Source organism: Chlorocebus sabaeus, chromosome 17 (assembly GCF_047675955.1).
Source record: "Chlorocebus sabaeus isolate Y175 chromosome 17, mChlSab1.0.hap1, whole genome shotgun sequence".
Lineage (NCBI taxonomy): Eukaryota > Metazoa > Chordata > Mammalia > Primates > Cercopithecidae > Chlorocebus > Chlorocebus sabaeus.
In genome coordinates, this window is record NC_132920.1 from 39,207,391 (window position 1) to 39,222,308 (window position 14,918).

Below are 14,918 nucleotides of genomic sequence, written 5' to 3' on the forward strand. Positions count from 1 at the left end.
AAGAGCAGGAGGCTGGAGCTGCAAAAGGTGGCAGGGAAGCTTCCAGAAAGGCAGATTCCAGCCTCATACCTCCCTGCCCTGCAATGCTGAAGTTCCCAGGTAGAGGGGAACCTCTAGACCCTTCCGACTGTCAGGGCTCTGTGGATCCATTTGTCGCAGTCTCCGCACCCCCAACCTTGACTATCCCGGGCCTGCCTTCAGGACAGAGCCTGGAAATGAGGAGAGGACCTGGGAAGGGGTAACCCTGGGAAAAAAGTTCTTATTAGTCACCCCTGGCTCTGGGGATACTTTCCAGGAGTGGCCTGCCAAGCCGTGTGACCTTGGACAAGTCCCGTCCACTCTTCGGGCCTCAGTTTCCTTTGAGGGACCTTGAATGGGCAGGAGTTGCTGGGAGACCGGGGAGGAGGTCCGGGGTGCCAGGGTGGGAGGCGGGCCCGGCTTGTCGCTGAAAGCCGGCCAGGCGCACTGTCGGCGCTCAGAGCTGGTGGCCGCCTCCTGCGCTTCCTCATCCCAAGCCGCGCTCGCCCGGAGCGCAGTGCCCACTATCTCCCGGCCCGGGACCGGCCAAGGGGTGCGGCGGGGAGGGCCCAGGGGTCTCTAGCGGCAGGGACGGAAGAACCGGGACCCTACCAGGCCCCTCCCGCGGGCAGGGCGGCCCCTCGCCGGCTCCTCCCCCGCCGCCCGCCACCCTCCCGGAATCAGTCGCCGCACGCGGTTCCGCAGGTGGCAGCGATGGCCCAGTCCTGAACTCCCCGCCATGGCCGGCACCCCCGGCCCGCTGCGCCTCGCGCTCCTGCTGCTCGGGGTGGTGGGCAGGGCCGGCCCCCGCCCCCAGGTGAGACCCAGGGACCCCGACGACACCGGGGGAGGGGGTGGCGCTGCGGGCTGCAGGCGCTGTGTCCTGGCGGGGGGGGCCCGGGACTTGAATGAAACTCCGAGACCGCTGGCAGGGGCATCCGAAAGCCTCGGGGGGAGTAGGGACTGGAGAGTTTGTGCCCCTGGGCTGGAAGGCCCAGGTGAGGGCTTGGACTACAGATGATTCCCCCAACCCCAGCGAGACGCCCTCTTCCTCGCCGCCCGGGTCCCTCTGCCAGGGCACCCGCTGCCCCGCGGCCGCCCTGCGCTGACTTCTGCCCGCTTCACCTTCCTCCCCGCCACTTTCCCAACTCCTTCTAAACCGTGTCAGCGGCCCTGGCACAGCCCGGCATCCTCCCAGACTCCCTCCGCCCCACAGTCTGCCCCAGACCCCTCTCCCGCAGTGCCGCCTCAGGCAATCCACCTGCTCAAAGACCCTGAGAAGGCCCTATGAGGGCTGAGAGCGCCAGGGTGCGGAGACCCGGCTCCTCTCCCTTTCTCGTCAGCCCCCCGCACAGCCTTTGATTCATGGCCCCTGGGACCCTGCGGTGGCAGCTTGTCCTTCCTAGTGACCTCCCAGATGGAACCTACCCCTGTCCCCTTCCAGCCTCTGTAGCAAACAGGCAGAAGACTCAGTGACCCCTCTGGAAGCAGCTAACCCACCCCCCCACCCCACCCACTCTGCTGACCTCCCATTCTGACCCTACACTGACAACAGGCACCAAGAGAACGCATACTGGGACACGCAGGAACACCTGGGCTCCTTGGTGCCACCAGAGAGCAGGCCACAGGTAGACATCTGTAGCCCCTCTCTCCTGCCTTTGCTGCCTTTCCTGCCCCAGGCTCCTGGGCTGGGGGCAGTGGTCAGCTGCTTTTGAAGAGGGGAGCTGTCCAAAGATGCTGGGACATGCTTGAACAGAGAGGAGACAGACTTGGGTGGCCTGTCCTGGGTCAGGAAACAGGTTCTTCCTATCACCTCCCACTGCTACCGCCAGACTTAAAGAACTGAGATCCATGGGGAGTGGACCTAGACGAACCTCGAAGTTTGTCCCAGAACCATTGCCTTGGTGAGGGCAGACTCCACCCCAGCTGAAACCCCAGATGTGGACAGACGTGCCTCTCAGCTGAGGGGCCAGCACATTTTCAGCCCCCAGATTCTTTTCCAGATGCATCCTCTCCTTGCCCCTGTTCCCCAGCCCAGCTGCTGCCCTGAGACCCAGGAGACACCCACTCCCTTCCAAGGCACCTTCCCCACAGTGCCCCCAGCCAGGCCTTGCTTTTCCTGGTGTGGTTGGGATCTTTCAGGGGCCAGGGCTGCAGACCCAAGATGTGGTTCTTGCCCATCGTTCCCTCCTCTTATGGACTGGGTTGGGGTAGGAGTGGAGGCTCTGCTTCCTGGTCCCATCCTGCTCTAGGCCAGGCTTACAGATCTGGTTTGAATGAAGGGAAGAAAGTATAGGGAAGAGGAAAGTTTCTGTGAGCTGTCTTCCCAGAGGCCTTATTCCCAGAAGTGTCAGGCTTCTGAACCCGCACTTTCCTCTGATCCAATTTTACTCCTTAGCCCCAGGCCTAGGGCAAAAGCTGGGCATCCTGGGGGCATAACACGATTGGGGTGGTAGAGAAGGATAGAAGGGGACAGGTCCTAGCTGGGACGGGAGCCTTGAGGGGGTGCTCTTGTCATGGGAAACTGAGCTGCCACGGAGATCTGAGTTACAGGGGGTGTTAAGGATAGACTGCAATAATTATGACACAACATCATGCATGCTTATAGGACTAAAAAATAGTGTATTTTGCATTTTGTTTTCTGTCTATGAAGTCAGCAGGGTTAGAGTTTCTCTGCTCGTGTTGCTGATGGGGAGATGAAAGCTCAGAAAAGAGGGTCCCTGTATAAAGTAGTCCAGCAGTTCAGGAGCAGGGAGGAGAAAGGGGTGAGGGGCTGGGCTCTTGATCTAACGCCTCCTACTCAGATGGGACTGAAGGGAGAACTCGGAGAGTGAGCTGTGGGGTCTGCTGAGGCTGGAAGCAGCATCCCTGCAGGTAGGGGGATGGCTGAGTCGACTTCTGAAAAACGTGCCCTAAGCCACTCTTTCATTGTTGCTGGGAAACCTCACTCCCCTACCCTGGTCCTTACCTGTCCAAGACCCCGCTGAGGGAGTGGGCCTACTGAGGAGACAGGCAAGTCCTTGACACTCAAAGTTAAAAATCAGACAGAACTGGATTCAAATATAGAGACTGCTATTAGCTGGTGATCTTGAGCTGGATATTGGATTATCCCCAATCTGTGTTCTCATCTGTAAATAGGGATCATAAACTCTATCACACAGGGTTATGGAGGGGATGGACACTGGCACCCTGAAATGGCAGCTTTAGTCACTTTAGTCAAATGGGGAAACTGACCCATTTGTCCTTGGGGATCCGAAAGTGTTTTCCAGGGCTGCAGGATAGGACTGAGAGGGGCTCTTGGAGACCCTGGGTCTCTGTACTCTAGTGAATGGTGGATGGAGTCCAGGGCTGAGCCTTGGTCAGAGTGGACGTTGTTCTAATCTGGGCTTCCTTCTGGACAGAACCCAGGCTGGGGGCTGGGGCAGGAGCAACCAAGAAACCACATCCTGCCCTCGAATGCCCTGCACCAAGGCAAAACAGGCTTCCTCAGCGGCAGCCTGCCCCTAGGAAAATTCCTATGTGTGTGTTGGTGGTGGTGGTGGTGGTGGTGGGGACAGAGACAGAGACAGGTAGACTGAGACAGTTCAGGGGGAGAAGGGAGTGGGCTAGATGAGCCCCCATTTCCCAGGTATATGTGAGTGACCGTGTGTGTAACAGTCTGTGTGGGAATGAGTCCCTGAGTGTGCAACATCTCAGCATGCAGTTATGCATCTGATAGTGTCTAGGTGTTTGTGACCCTGCATGTCATACTGTGTCTGTGGGAGGGTCTGTGTGTGTGTGTGTGTGTCTGTGTGTGTGTGTGTGGCATCTTGGTGTGTGAATGGGTGTCAACTAGTGTGTGTCTATATGTGCAGGGGAGATAGTGTGCTTGCGAGAGTGTGCGTTCCTCTGTGTGTGTGTGTTGGGGACAGTGTCTCAGCATGTGAGTGTGTATCTGGCAGTCTGTGAGTGATTGTGTGTGGTGGGAGAAAATCTGTGTTAGTGTCTGAGCATTGGGAATGTGCATGGGGGCGTGTGTGATGATGCATGTGACAGTGTCCACGTGGGGGTTTTTGTGACTGTGAGAACATGTGTGTAGTATTCCTTTTCCTGTCATTTCGTTCAGATATCTAAAGCCCTTAGGGAAAAAAATGGATTGTAAGCTCTGAGCTTTTGAAAAAAAAAAAAGAAGAAAGAAAAACAAGGGGCAATCAAAGAGACAGGAGCCTGTTGATGGAAGGGGTGATTTGACTTCTGGGAGGGGACACAGAGGAAGGAGGTTGGGGTCCTGGGAGGAGATGCCAGGGAACCTGAAGGGCTGGACCTGGTTGGGGGCCTCCAGAAATTTGAATTGGAATCCCTTCTTCCTCCTTCTGAGAGGCCCTGCTGTGCATCTCCCACCTCATGGCACAGAGAGGCCAAGATCTCTGTCCTCCTTCCCGTCAACCAAAATGGTCCCCAGAGAAGGAAAGAATCTGATACACTTACCCACGCTGAGAAATAGGAGGCGCCTTTCAGGTTGGCAGCCAGTGTTGGGAGAGGGAGCCCCCTCCCGGGGTGTTGGAAGGCCTGCCACCCCGGGGGCTTCCACTCCACCTGCTTCCTTCTCTGCTGTCTTTCCTTCCAACGCTGCCTGCTCGTACAGGGCTTGAGAAGTCACAAAGATTTTCACCTGCTTTATCTTACTGGATCTGTACAGTCTCTGAGAAGAATGATATGCCCATTTTACAGGTGGCGGAACTGGCAACTGATGAGTAAACTGAGGTCCAAAAAGATAAAGTGTGTCCCACCGTCCTGCATTAACAGAGCTGGGATTTAGACCAAGGACTTGTAAATCGCTGACCAGAGCTCCTTCCTGTAGATCACACCACTCCCTCCTGGTGTCCTCTCTCCTATCTCCTGCTTCCTCCCGAAACTCCTGAATCTGAGGGATGCCCCTTCCTTCTTGTAACCTCCAACCAGGCGTCATCCCCATGTGCCTTCATCCACCTCAGAGAGATCCCATGAAGCCTGTCAAGTCTTGATTCTAGAAACTGCCATCCTGCCCTTACTGTGGCCCCTTAGACCCCCACTGACCCCTGCCCTGCTCTCCTTGTCAGCTCTGCTGCCTTGTGAGGGACAGGGACATCGGGATTGCATCCTCCCCGCTCCCCAGCACCCACAGCCCCACCTTGTCAGGCTTGCGGCAGGGACTTATGTTGTGGGAGGATGAAATGGAGGAGTGGGAGACACTGCTGGGCAGGGCCTTGCCCCTCCTCACAGGGCATGGGGTCCCAAGCCTCCTCCCTGCTCCACTTTGCCATTGGCTGTGGTTACTGCTGGAAGATCTCACAAATTAAGCAGAATGATTGGTCATTGGATGTGAAAATGTATTAATTTCCTCTTTCTGGGAATGTGTTGATCCTAGAAGTGAGGAAGGGGTGGGGCCCCAGTCCCCAGGAAGCCTGGTCACTCCCTCCCACTCTGCCCTTTCCTCTAAACAGCAGAAATCATGGGAATTGCTGCCATTGACTGAGCCTTCTCCATGTGCCCCCCATCCTAAGCATTAACTCAGTCCTCACAGCCATCTCATGGGGGAGGGGCTGCTGTTCCCATTTGCACAAGTTTAAGCTGAGGCTAAAACATACAACTCTTGCACTCGGTTGCAAACCTATTGTCTGGGTGAGCCAGGTCCAGGCCCAGATCTGAGCCCGAGCCCAGGGTTGTTCAGCCTCCACTATGTTACCTGGGCACCCAGGCCCTGTGGCACTGGGTGACCCCAGCCTCATTTACCCAGCCTTTCCCCAGACCAGAACCTCCCATCTGTCCCAGGGCCTGCCACCACTCTCTCCCTGCCCCCCAAAATCCTCCTGATAACAGTCCACAGCTTTCCTCTGCTCTCCAGAGCACTGATGTCCCCACCCCTGTGCCTTTTCCCTGCTGTGCCTTCCTGCTGAAATGCCTACCCTCCTCCTTGCTAGCCCAGTCTGTCCCCAACCCCCTTCACCCCAGCCCCACCTCACAGTCCCCAGTCCCTCAGGCCTCTTGAGTCTACACTGAGCCCTGCCCCAACCACTCCCTGAACACTTTCACCCACTGGCTTCCCTGTTATGTCACTTGTCCTATAAAGCATTGACCCCCACCCCCAAGTAGCCTGAGGACTCTCTCAGGCAGGACTCCTGCAGTCACCTTTATACTCCCTGCATTCCCCTCCACCCACAACCACCCAGAACCTGGCACCGTTATGGTTTCTGTAAATACGAGGTGTGGGAGAGGCCAGAAGTCTGGGTAGTTCGTACTGTGTGTGTGCCTGCAGGGCTGGGATGAAGGCTCCAGGGTATTTAGAAACCCTGAACTCGTCCAGGGAGAGGACAAGATATTCCTACTGTCAGGAATCCCTTACCTAAGGGGGAGCCACAGCCCTGTCCTCAGGGAGCCCCAGTCTGAGGGGGACACAGCCCTGACTCAGGGAGCCCCAGTCTGAGGGGGACACAGCCCTGACTCAGGGAGCCCCAGTCTGAGGGAGACGCAGCCCCATCCTCAGGGAGCCCCAGTCTGAAGATAGTTTTATGTCCACAGCTCTGCTCAGAGTAGGTGACAGCGCTGCCCTGGGGTGCTGGAGGCCAGATTGGCCTTCATGGCGCGGTCGTTAACCCCTCCCCCGCCTCTGGGGAGAACTGGCTTCCACAGCCTCTCTGCCTGCCCCAGACACACCTTCTGCCCCAGTTCCCAGCAGTGACCTTGTGCGTTGTCTGCTTTCATTCTAGAAACAGAAACCAAGGGGGATTCCTCTGTCTCTCTGCCCTCCACCCCCAGCAGCTGCTGCATTTAGGGGCCACGTGGAAGAGCCCTTTACTGGAGAAGAGGGAAGAAGGGAGAAGGGAAAGGGGTTGGGGTGGCGGGGTTGATCCACCAGGACTTGCTCTGATGAAAACTGTGCCACCTCCTCAGCTGTGGCTAATACCATGGACAACACCTTTGCAGCTGTTATGCTTGATTTCTTCTTCTTTTTTTCCCCAAGCAAATACAGTTGACCTTTGCCCTCAGACGAGCTCTGTCCTTCAGGGTAGCCCCTGCGGCCTCGGCACACTTATGCCAAGGACGCTGCTGGGGCTCAAAGTGAGCTGGGCCCTTCCGAGGGGCCTGCGAGGCAGCAGAGGGTGAGCAAGACAACCCAAGTCTCTCAGGGAGGTGCGAGATAAGCCAGCTAGAACCCGAGACCAGATCCAGCGTGTGCCCAGCACGCTACAAGGCAAGGGGGCAAGCTTCTATAAAGAAGCTATTTTAATTTCAGCACACGTGGACATTTTTGTGATTTCAAAAAACAAAATGTTGTTTTAAATTATGTATAGGTCCTACATTTTATACATGGGGCTCTTGGGTCATTTCAGCATCTGCAGCCTCTAAAGGACGAATATTTATAATTTTTAAGGCTGTTCAGGAAAAAACTAAACAGAACCACAATCCCAAGACATAGCCGAAGGAAGTGCACAAAAACTCTTGAGAAGGAATGGTGGATTCTCAGTGGGATGGGTCTGTTTGGGTCTATGTGCTAAAAAGCCATTTCGGTGACCTTACTGGAAGTGGAGGCTCAGCTCTCCCTACTCACAGGTGAGGGGGATCCCCACCCCGTTGCAGGCGTGACTTCAGTGTTCTGCAACCTCCCTGACCCCTTCACCTCATGTCCTCAGGACTCTTCCTTTGGGTGGATAGAAGCTGGGTTGAATATTAGATTTGGTGGTTGTGTCAGAGGGGAGCACAGGGGGGCTGTGATGAGCGCATTTGTAAGTGAGTGCATTTTGGAGGAGGAATGCTAATGGCAGACATCCGGGTTCTCTGTAGCCCTGAACGCCGCCCCGCTTGTCCCCGCACACCTTCCAATATTCCACCATGGTCACTGATCTGAAGGACTCCAGATTCTAGCCTTAACTCTGCTTCCCTGTGCACCCTTGATTCAGTTCCTCTCCCACTCTGGCCTGTGTGTCTCCTTCTAGAATGGCTGAAAGTGCAAGAAGCCCTCAGGCAGGCTGACTAGGCACCAGAAGGAGCTTAGAGTCCTGGACCCTCAGAAAGTCTCTCTCCTAAGTGAGATCAGAGACCAGGAATGAGGCACGCACTCTCCTTTCCTCCTTCGTCCACCCACCTCCCCAAAAACATCAATTTAGCAGACATTTGCTGGGTACTTGTGACACATCAAGCTGTGCACCAGTCCCCTGGGAGGAATGAAGATGTCAAACCATCCACCTGGAGCTCCTGGGTGGCAGTGACTTATTCCCACTCTCTTTCAGAGGTGGCTGATGCCTGGCAGAGTTTGGGGCTTTGAGGTTTCATGGAGATCGAGAAACCAAGTGTGTTAGGGGGTGAGGGGGCACGAGAGGGGCTGTCTGAACCCACAGGCCTCCCATGTATGCCCTCCCCTCAGGGTGCCACTGTGTCCCTCTGGGAGACGGTGCAGAAATGGCGAGAATACCGACGCCAGTGCCAGCGCTCCCTGACTGAGGACCCACCTCCCGCCACAGGTGAGTCCAGGTGAGCTCCCCACCTTTAGTGCTCCCCACCCAACCAACTCCTGGAGGAATTTGATGAACCCAATGTCTGTGACTAGGACTCATTTGCCTCTGTAGGATGCCATCACCTCTGCCCTCTGCCTTCATCTTATTGTCCAAGCTACTCCTTCACCTGGATACCTTCCTTTCTATCGACCAAAATCTTCCTGTTCTTCAAAGTCCGTGGAAGCACTGCCTCCTCCAGAAAATCTTCCCCAGGACTTCTGCCATCATTTGGCTCTTACTCGTTTGCTGTAGTCTGCTTTGGGGGTGCTGTCTTACTTCTGTCTTAGCTGTCTTATCTGTGTGGCCTCCCTCGCGCCCCCGGCCAGTCCCCCAGCTAGAGCCTCTCAGAGCAGGCACCTGGCCTTTCCTTTTTTGTCCTCAGCAGCCCCCAGCCTGTGCATGGACTGAGGGCTCCACAAACGTGTTTACAGGAAGAAATGTTTCAGGGAGTTCACCAGGTGGTTTAAAGAGCACAGGATTGGAGCCCGCTGGGCCTAGGTTGAAATCCTGACTGTAATTATAACACATGACCTAAAGAAGGTTATCTTAGGTGAGATCAGAGGGAAGGTGAGCTAACATTTCCCTCTGATCTGTGAAGTGCAATTTAAGAACAGGCCTGTAGTGATTGTTCGTTGAGCACGTACTATGTTCCATTATCTATGTAGCATACAGTCTGGATCCCACAAAGCCCTATGGGGCTGGAAATACTCCTGTTTTACAGATCAGGAAACAGACATTCAGTTACTTGCTCAAGATCCTGCCACTGATAAGTGGCAAGTGCCCCTGCTTGGCTCTTGCTGGGTGGGGAAAGTGCTTGGCATACAGTAAGTGTTCAGCAGAGGTTAGTGGCATGCAGCCTCTGAGGAGGGGAGGGGTCTTGGGGAAGGGAAGGAAAGTACCATGGCCAGTCACAAGCAGGGACTCAGAGACTGTTCTCTTTGCTCCCAGACTTGTTCTGCAACCGGACCTTCGATGAATATGCCTGCTGGCCAGATGGGGAGCCAGGCTCCTTCGTGAATGTCAGCTGCCCCTGGTACCTGCCCTGGGCCAGCAGTGGTGAGCCCCCTCCCCCACCTGGTACCTGCCCTGGGCCAGCAGCGGTGAGCCCCCTCCCCCACCTTCCCCTGTATCCAGGAGGCTGGGGTCGAGGCACTGCTTCCTTTCCTCTGAGACACAGCCCTCCCTACCCAGAATGTCTTTAGGCCTCCTAGTGAGTGGTCTGCCTGCCTTTCCTGGGGTGAGGGGAGTGGTCAGCAGTGATAAGTTTCACGATGGCCTGAGGTGCCACCTGAGTCTGGGCGTGAGGCCAGTGCTGGCAGGTGTGTGGGGAAGGGAAAGTAAGTGTCTGAAGAAAAACGCGACCCCCTCCAATCCAGTAGTCAGGAAAGGAGCTAGGTGGGGACAGACCCCTGCGGGGAGGGAAGCTATCCAGGGTGTCTGCAGTGTGTATACATGTATGTATGATATGTGTCTGCAGGTGGCCCATACCTGTTAGTGACATTTAGCTATCTCCTCACTCTCTAGGGGTTCACTGGGAGGAGTGATCAGGGCATTGGTGGGGTAACCAACTCCATCAGACTCAGGCCTCCTCAGCTCACTCCTGCCTGCGAGGGGGACCCTGTACTGGGAAAGGTGTGACTGGGTAGGTGGGAAGGTCACTGGGGGTACAGAGATTTGCATAGGCTGCAAGAGGATCCCTGACTGGAGGGTTAGTTAATGTGCCCCCCTATCTATCCCAGCCTCCCTTACTGAGCCCAGTTTCATCCAGGCACCATGGGGGATAACAGGAGACAAGCACCCTCGTGGCAAGGAGCTCCCAGTCTCCAAAAGGGGAGAAAAGATATTTCCCTGTCATCATCATCATCATCACCACCACCAATATTTATTGAGTACATACTGTGTGCCAAGTCCTGCCCTAAAAGCAGGACTTTATAACTACCCTGTGGTTATGCCTGCTGTACAGATGAGGAAACTGAAGCACAAAAAGTTTAAGTCACTTGTTCCAAATGACATGGTCAATGGTAGAGCCAGGATTTGAATCCAATTCATGCTCTTATCATCACACCTTGAAGGGGCCAAAGCCCAAGCAGCAACTGGCTCAGAAGCTAGTGTGGGCATGAGGTTATGCTGTGGGGAAGCCAGGAGTCTTCCTGGAGGAGGTGGCCTGGTGGGGCCCAATGTAAACTTCACCTTGGCACGTAGGACTGAAGTCAGATGAGGCCCAGGCAGGTCTCCTAAAAGTGCTGTCTCCTTGTCCACCCTCACCTCTCCCCAAGGGGCAGGGAGAGCCTGGGCCTAGAAGGAGGCGGGAGCCTGGGCCCATCAGTGGCCTGCCTTCTCCAATACTGCCTGTTGGAAGCACTTTCCACGCTACACTCTTTCCATCCTCACAACCCTCTGAGGCAAGTACTCTGATTACCCTCCCATTTTCAGATGGAGAAACTAAGGCACAGAGGTGCTCAGTGACTTTTGCAAGCTCACACAGCCATTAGTAGGTGACCCAGAAGCTTGGTTTAGAGTCAGTGTGGCTAACTGCTGCACCAAAGGCTTCCTTGGTCGAGGGTTGGGGGGTGCCCTTGCATGTGGCTCTGGCCTGGAGACAGGTGAGTGGTCTGGATGCCCTCTGCTGTCTGGGCACACCTCTAGGGACAGGGATGAGCTGTCTGCCGTCTCCTATGAACTCTGCAATCTGGTGGTTCTGCTGACTAGCTGTGTGAGCAGGAGCAAGTTGCCAGACCTCTCTGTGCCTTGCTTGACTCATCTGGGAGATGGGATAGAGCCAAGTGACATGGGTGTAGGGAGGACCACAGGGCCTTGAGAAATGGTAGCTGTTAATTTTTCCCACCTCCCTACATACCTCCCTGACTTCCTGCAATACACACGCTTTCTCTGCCTCCCATAGATTTGAGACTGGCAGCTTGGCCAGCGTCTGCCGGGCTTCTAGACCCCAGGGAGCCAGGCGTAGGACAGGGCCCATCACTCAGCACTAAGCCGCCCCCAGCTCTGCCTGCCGCTTGCAGCTCCATCCATCACCTTTAATTTTATTTGAGCAGGAAATAGGTCCTGGTGGTGCCCATTTATGAGTGTACATGGTTTTATTGCTTTCTCCATGAAGATAACGGCCACGGCACAGGCCCCCTGCCAGCCTTTCCCCCAGCCCCTCCCCCTGCCACTCGCCAGGCTAATTTACTCCCTTTTTTGACACTCGGAATCACCGACTCTGCCTCCCTCTCCCCACTCCCTGAGTTAGGGAGTGCACAGAGACATCTGCCACAGGCTCAAGCTGCATAATTGCTGTCTCTGGCCTCTCCTGGAGCTTTCCTTGGCAAAGGTTGGCAGCGGGGACTTCCCTGACCCCCACCCAGGTGTGTGGGAGCAGTTCTGAAGAAGGGGACAGTTCTGGAGCTTTCTTGGGCTGATCAAGGGAGTAGCCTGTGGAGAAACATCACAGTGTGCCCTGGTGTCCGGGAGAAGGAAGGCGGTCCTGGCAGAAAACATGCTCAGTTGGCAATTTAGAGAGAATTTAATGTGGGACGGGGGTCCTTTTCAGAGGCTGGGCAAGGTAAAGGGACCAGTAAGGCATATAAAGCACCAGGGACTACAACAATGGAAAGCTTGAGCACCCCTAGACCTGAGAAGTAAGGGACAAGAATGGGGCTGGGGATCCCCATGACAGCTGGTCTACAATGGAGAAGCTACCAGCAAGGCTGTGGCCACAGAGGGGCAAAGTCACTGGCAGACCTCAAATCAAGGCAGGGAGGGAGCAGGGGAGAACAGCCAGCATCTCTCTCCCTCCCTCTGCCCTTCCATCTTCTGCCAGTGCCTCCCACCGGCCCAACCCAGCAGAGGCCAGGGAAGCCGGGGGTGCTGTCCCATGGCTCAGGCTTCTAGAGTTCAGAATGGAGCAGAGGAGTGGGTGATCTGAGAAAAAGCAAAAGTCAAAACAATCACCAGATCCTTGAGCTGGGTCATGTTAGGAGCTAGGGATGCCACTGAGACCTCAGAGGTGTGTGAGTGTGTGCGCTGGGGAGAAGGGGTAACCCCCCTCCGTGGAGCTGAAGGTCGGCTCAGCAGCCCAGGCAGTGGTACTGAGGGAGGCCAGAGCCACCCCTTCTGCCAAGAGTGTGGCGGCATTAGGAAGTCTTCCAGGGACAGGTGGGACTGGGGCCAGACCTGAAAGAACAGGCAGATGCGGAAGGGAAAAGGAAGCTCCTCCAAGGAGCAAGGGTTCCAGGCAGCACCTTGGACATGGGGCCAGGCTACTGGCCTCGGAACTACACGGTGTCCTGGAGAAGCCAGCCAAGCCCTTGAATTCTGACCCCTCTAATTGAGAACTTGGGACTCAGGATCGTGCAGAGAGAGCAGGAGCAGATGAGTCAAAGACAGAAGATGTTCAAAGGAAATGACTGGCGCAAACGAGACCTGGAGGAGAAGGCTGAAGTGGCTTCAGAGAGCCTATTGGCCGCCCGAGGACCCTTCAGCAGCCTCGCTTGCCCATAAATAGCTGATCTGCTGGTTACAAATCATTCCGGCCTCATTAGCTACACCCCCTCCTGATCCCTACCTGTTTGTTAGCTTAGTTCTAATTATATGAGAGTCATAAAATGCTTTAAAAATAACCTGTAACTCACAGTTCTTGGAAACTCTGGCAGGTGCCTCCCCGGAGTAATGTCGAGCCTGGGGGCTTTTACAACAGCCTGGGGTTGCCAAGCGGAGAATGGGCCCAAGCTTGTCCCCAGAGGAGTTCTGGCTGAAGTGGTGTCACAAGCTCCATCTCCAGTCTTAGTGAAGAAGTGCCCCTTCAAGAAACCGGCGTCGGGGAGGATGTTTCAAAGGTCTACTATGTACTGGGCACTTCACATGTTTTATCTTCTGGGAAGTCATAATGCTTCCCATTTTACAGATAAAGAAACTGAGGCCTGAGGCTGTGAAGGGATATGCCCAACGTCCCACAGCTGGTTGGAGGCAGAACCAGGATTTGAACTTAGGTCTGTGTTGTTCAGAACCTGAGCTCCTTCTCCTAAGCCCTGATGCTCTACAGTACCGTTCACCCTGGCCCCGAGCTGATGCCTTCATTTTGAGCCTGGCCTTTGACCCTCATCTCACTCCCTTGGGGAGGCCCTGTGCCTGGCCTCTCTGAGTCTCAGCTTCTGCATCTGTAAAATGGGGCTCAGTAGTCCTTGCTGGCCACGTCGTTGCCAGGGTGCAGGAGCTAATGGATTCATGAGCAGCTCTCCGTGGCCCTGAGTGCCAGCACCCACGTGGAAGGGCGGCTGTTAGCTTGATTACAGGCGCCGCATCAGCTTCCGGGAGGAGAAGTGTTTAATTGGGGGTTTTATTTCCAGCAGCAGGGTCTGGCTTAATGAAATATCCCTGGGCCTCCTGGCATGTGGCTGCCGGGCTGCCTCCCTGTGTTGACAAGCCTTGAGCCAAATCCCTGGCTGTGATTTACCAGCTCCTCCCAAGCCAGATAAAGCCGGGCTGATAAGTAGGGCTATGCCCCGACCCACCCCACCTCCAGCCAAGATGGGCGTCTGGGGATCATGGGCCCAGCCAGGAACCAGCCTGGCTTTTAATATTTGATGCTAATGAAGGGTAATTGACAGATGCACTTGCACAGGCTTGCTGAGCGAGGGACACAGTGATCCTTTGACTCTGTGCTGGTAATGCACACATCTGTGCACACACCACCTCCCCACCCTCCCACCTGGCTCTGAACAGAGGGCACAGGAATGGTGCAGCTGCCAGGGGTCTGCACTGGCAAGGGGGCCTGCTGGCAGGAGACTGAATGTTGAGAAATCTGAGCCCAGAGGAAGGGCAGAGGAGAATGGCACATGCCACGTACTTTCCTATTAACAGCAAGTTTGGCCGCTAACTTTAGGCCTCTGGAGGCAAAGAGCTGGGGGGTTTTAGTCTTGACTCTACTACTTTCTAGCTGATGATCTTAGGAAAGTCACATGGCTACTCAGAGGCTCGGTTTCTTCATCTGTAAAATGGGACTAACCATTCCTACCTTGAAAGGTGATTATAATGTCCAAAGGTGTCAGGTGTACAGTAGGTGTTCAAAAACTGGTTCTGTGAAGGCGCAGCCTATGGAAAGAGCGTATAAGGAGCATGTTGTGAGGGAACCTGCAACAAGGCAGTGCCTACTGTATGCCAGGTCCTGTGCCAGCTGTGGGAAGTGGTTCTTACTATCATCACATGGTTGCAGACTAAGTCCTGGGTATGTGGGTCTTTAGATGTTTTGTGTGCCAGCGGTTCCATGGCTGTGTCTTCTTTTCCCTGGCCCCTCAGCCTTCTTCCTTTCTCCCCATTTCCACCCACCAAAGCAGGGTGCTAGAGCAGGCTCTGACACCATCTCATTCTGCATGGAGTCAGCTCAGGTTCCCA

General features: G+C 55.2%; 1 protein-coding gene across 2 annotated transcripts in view; it reads left to right on the forward strand.

Annotated features, from left to right (window-relative positions):
* The first annotated feature begins 467 nt into the window (after nucleotides 1–467).
* Nucleotides 468–14,918, forward strand: part of GLP1R (glucagon like peptide 1 receptor) — a 42,570-nt gene continuing 28,119 nt past the window's right edge. For both annotated transcript variants that reach the window (XR_012089151.1, XM_038006036.2), the window contains exons 1-3: nucleotides 468–835; nucleotides 8,399–8,495; nucleotides 9,477–9,584. Coding sequence is in view for 1 of the 2 variants with exons in the window: in XM_038006036.2 (XP_037861964.1) it covers nucleotides 758–835; nucleotides 8,399–8,495; nucleotides 9,477–9,584 (283 nt within the window). In the remaining variant the exon portion in view is untranslated. The remainder of the gene's footprint in view (nucleotides 836–8,398; nucleotides 8,496–9,476; nucleotides 9,585–14,918) is intronic.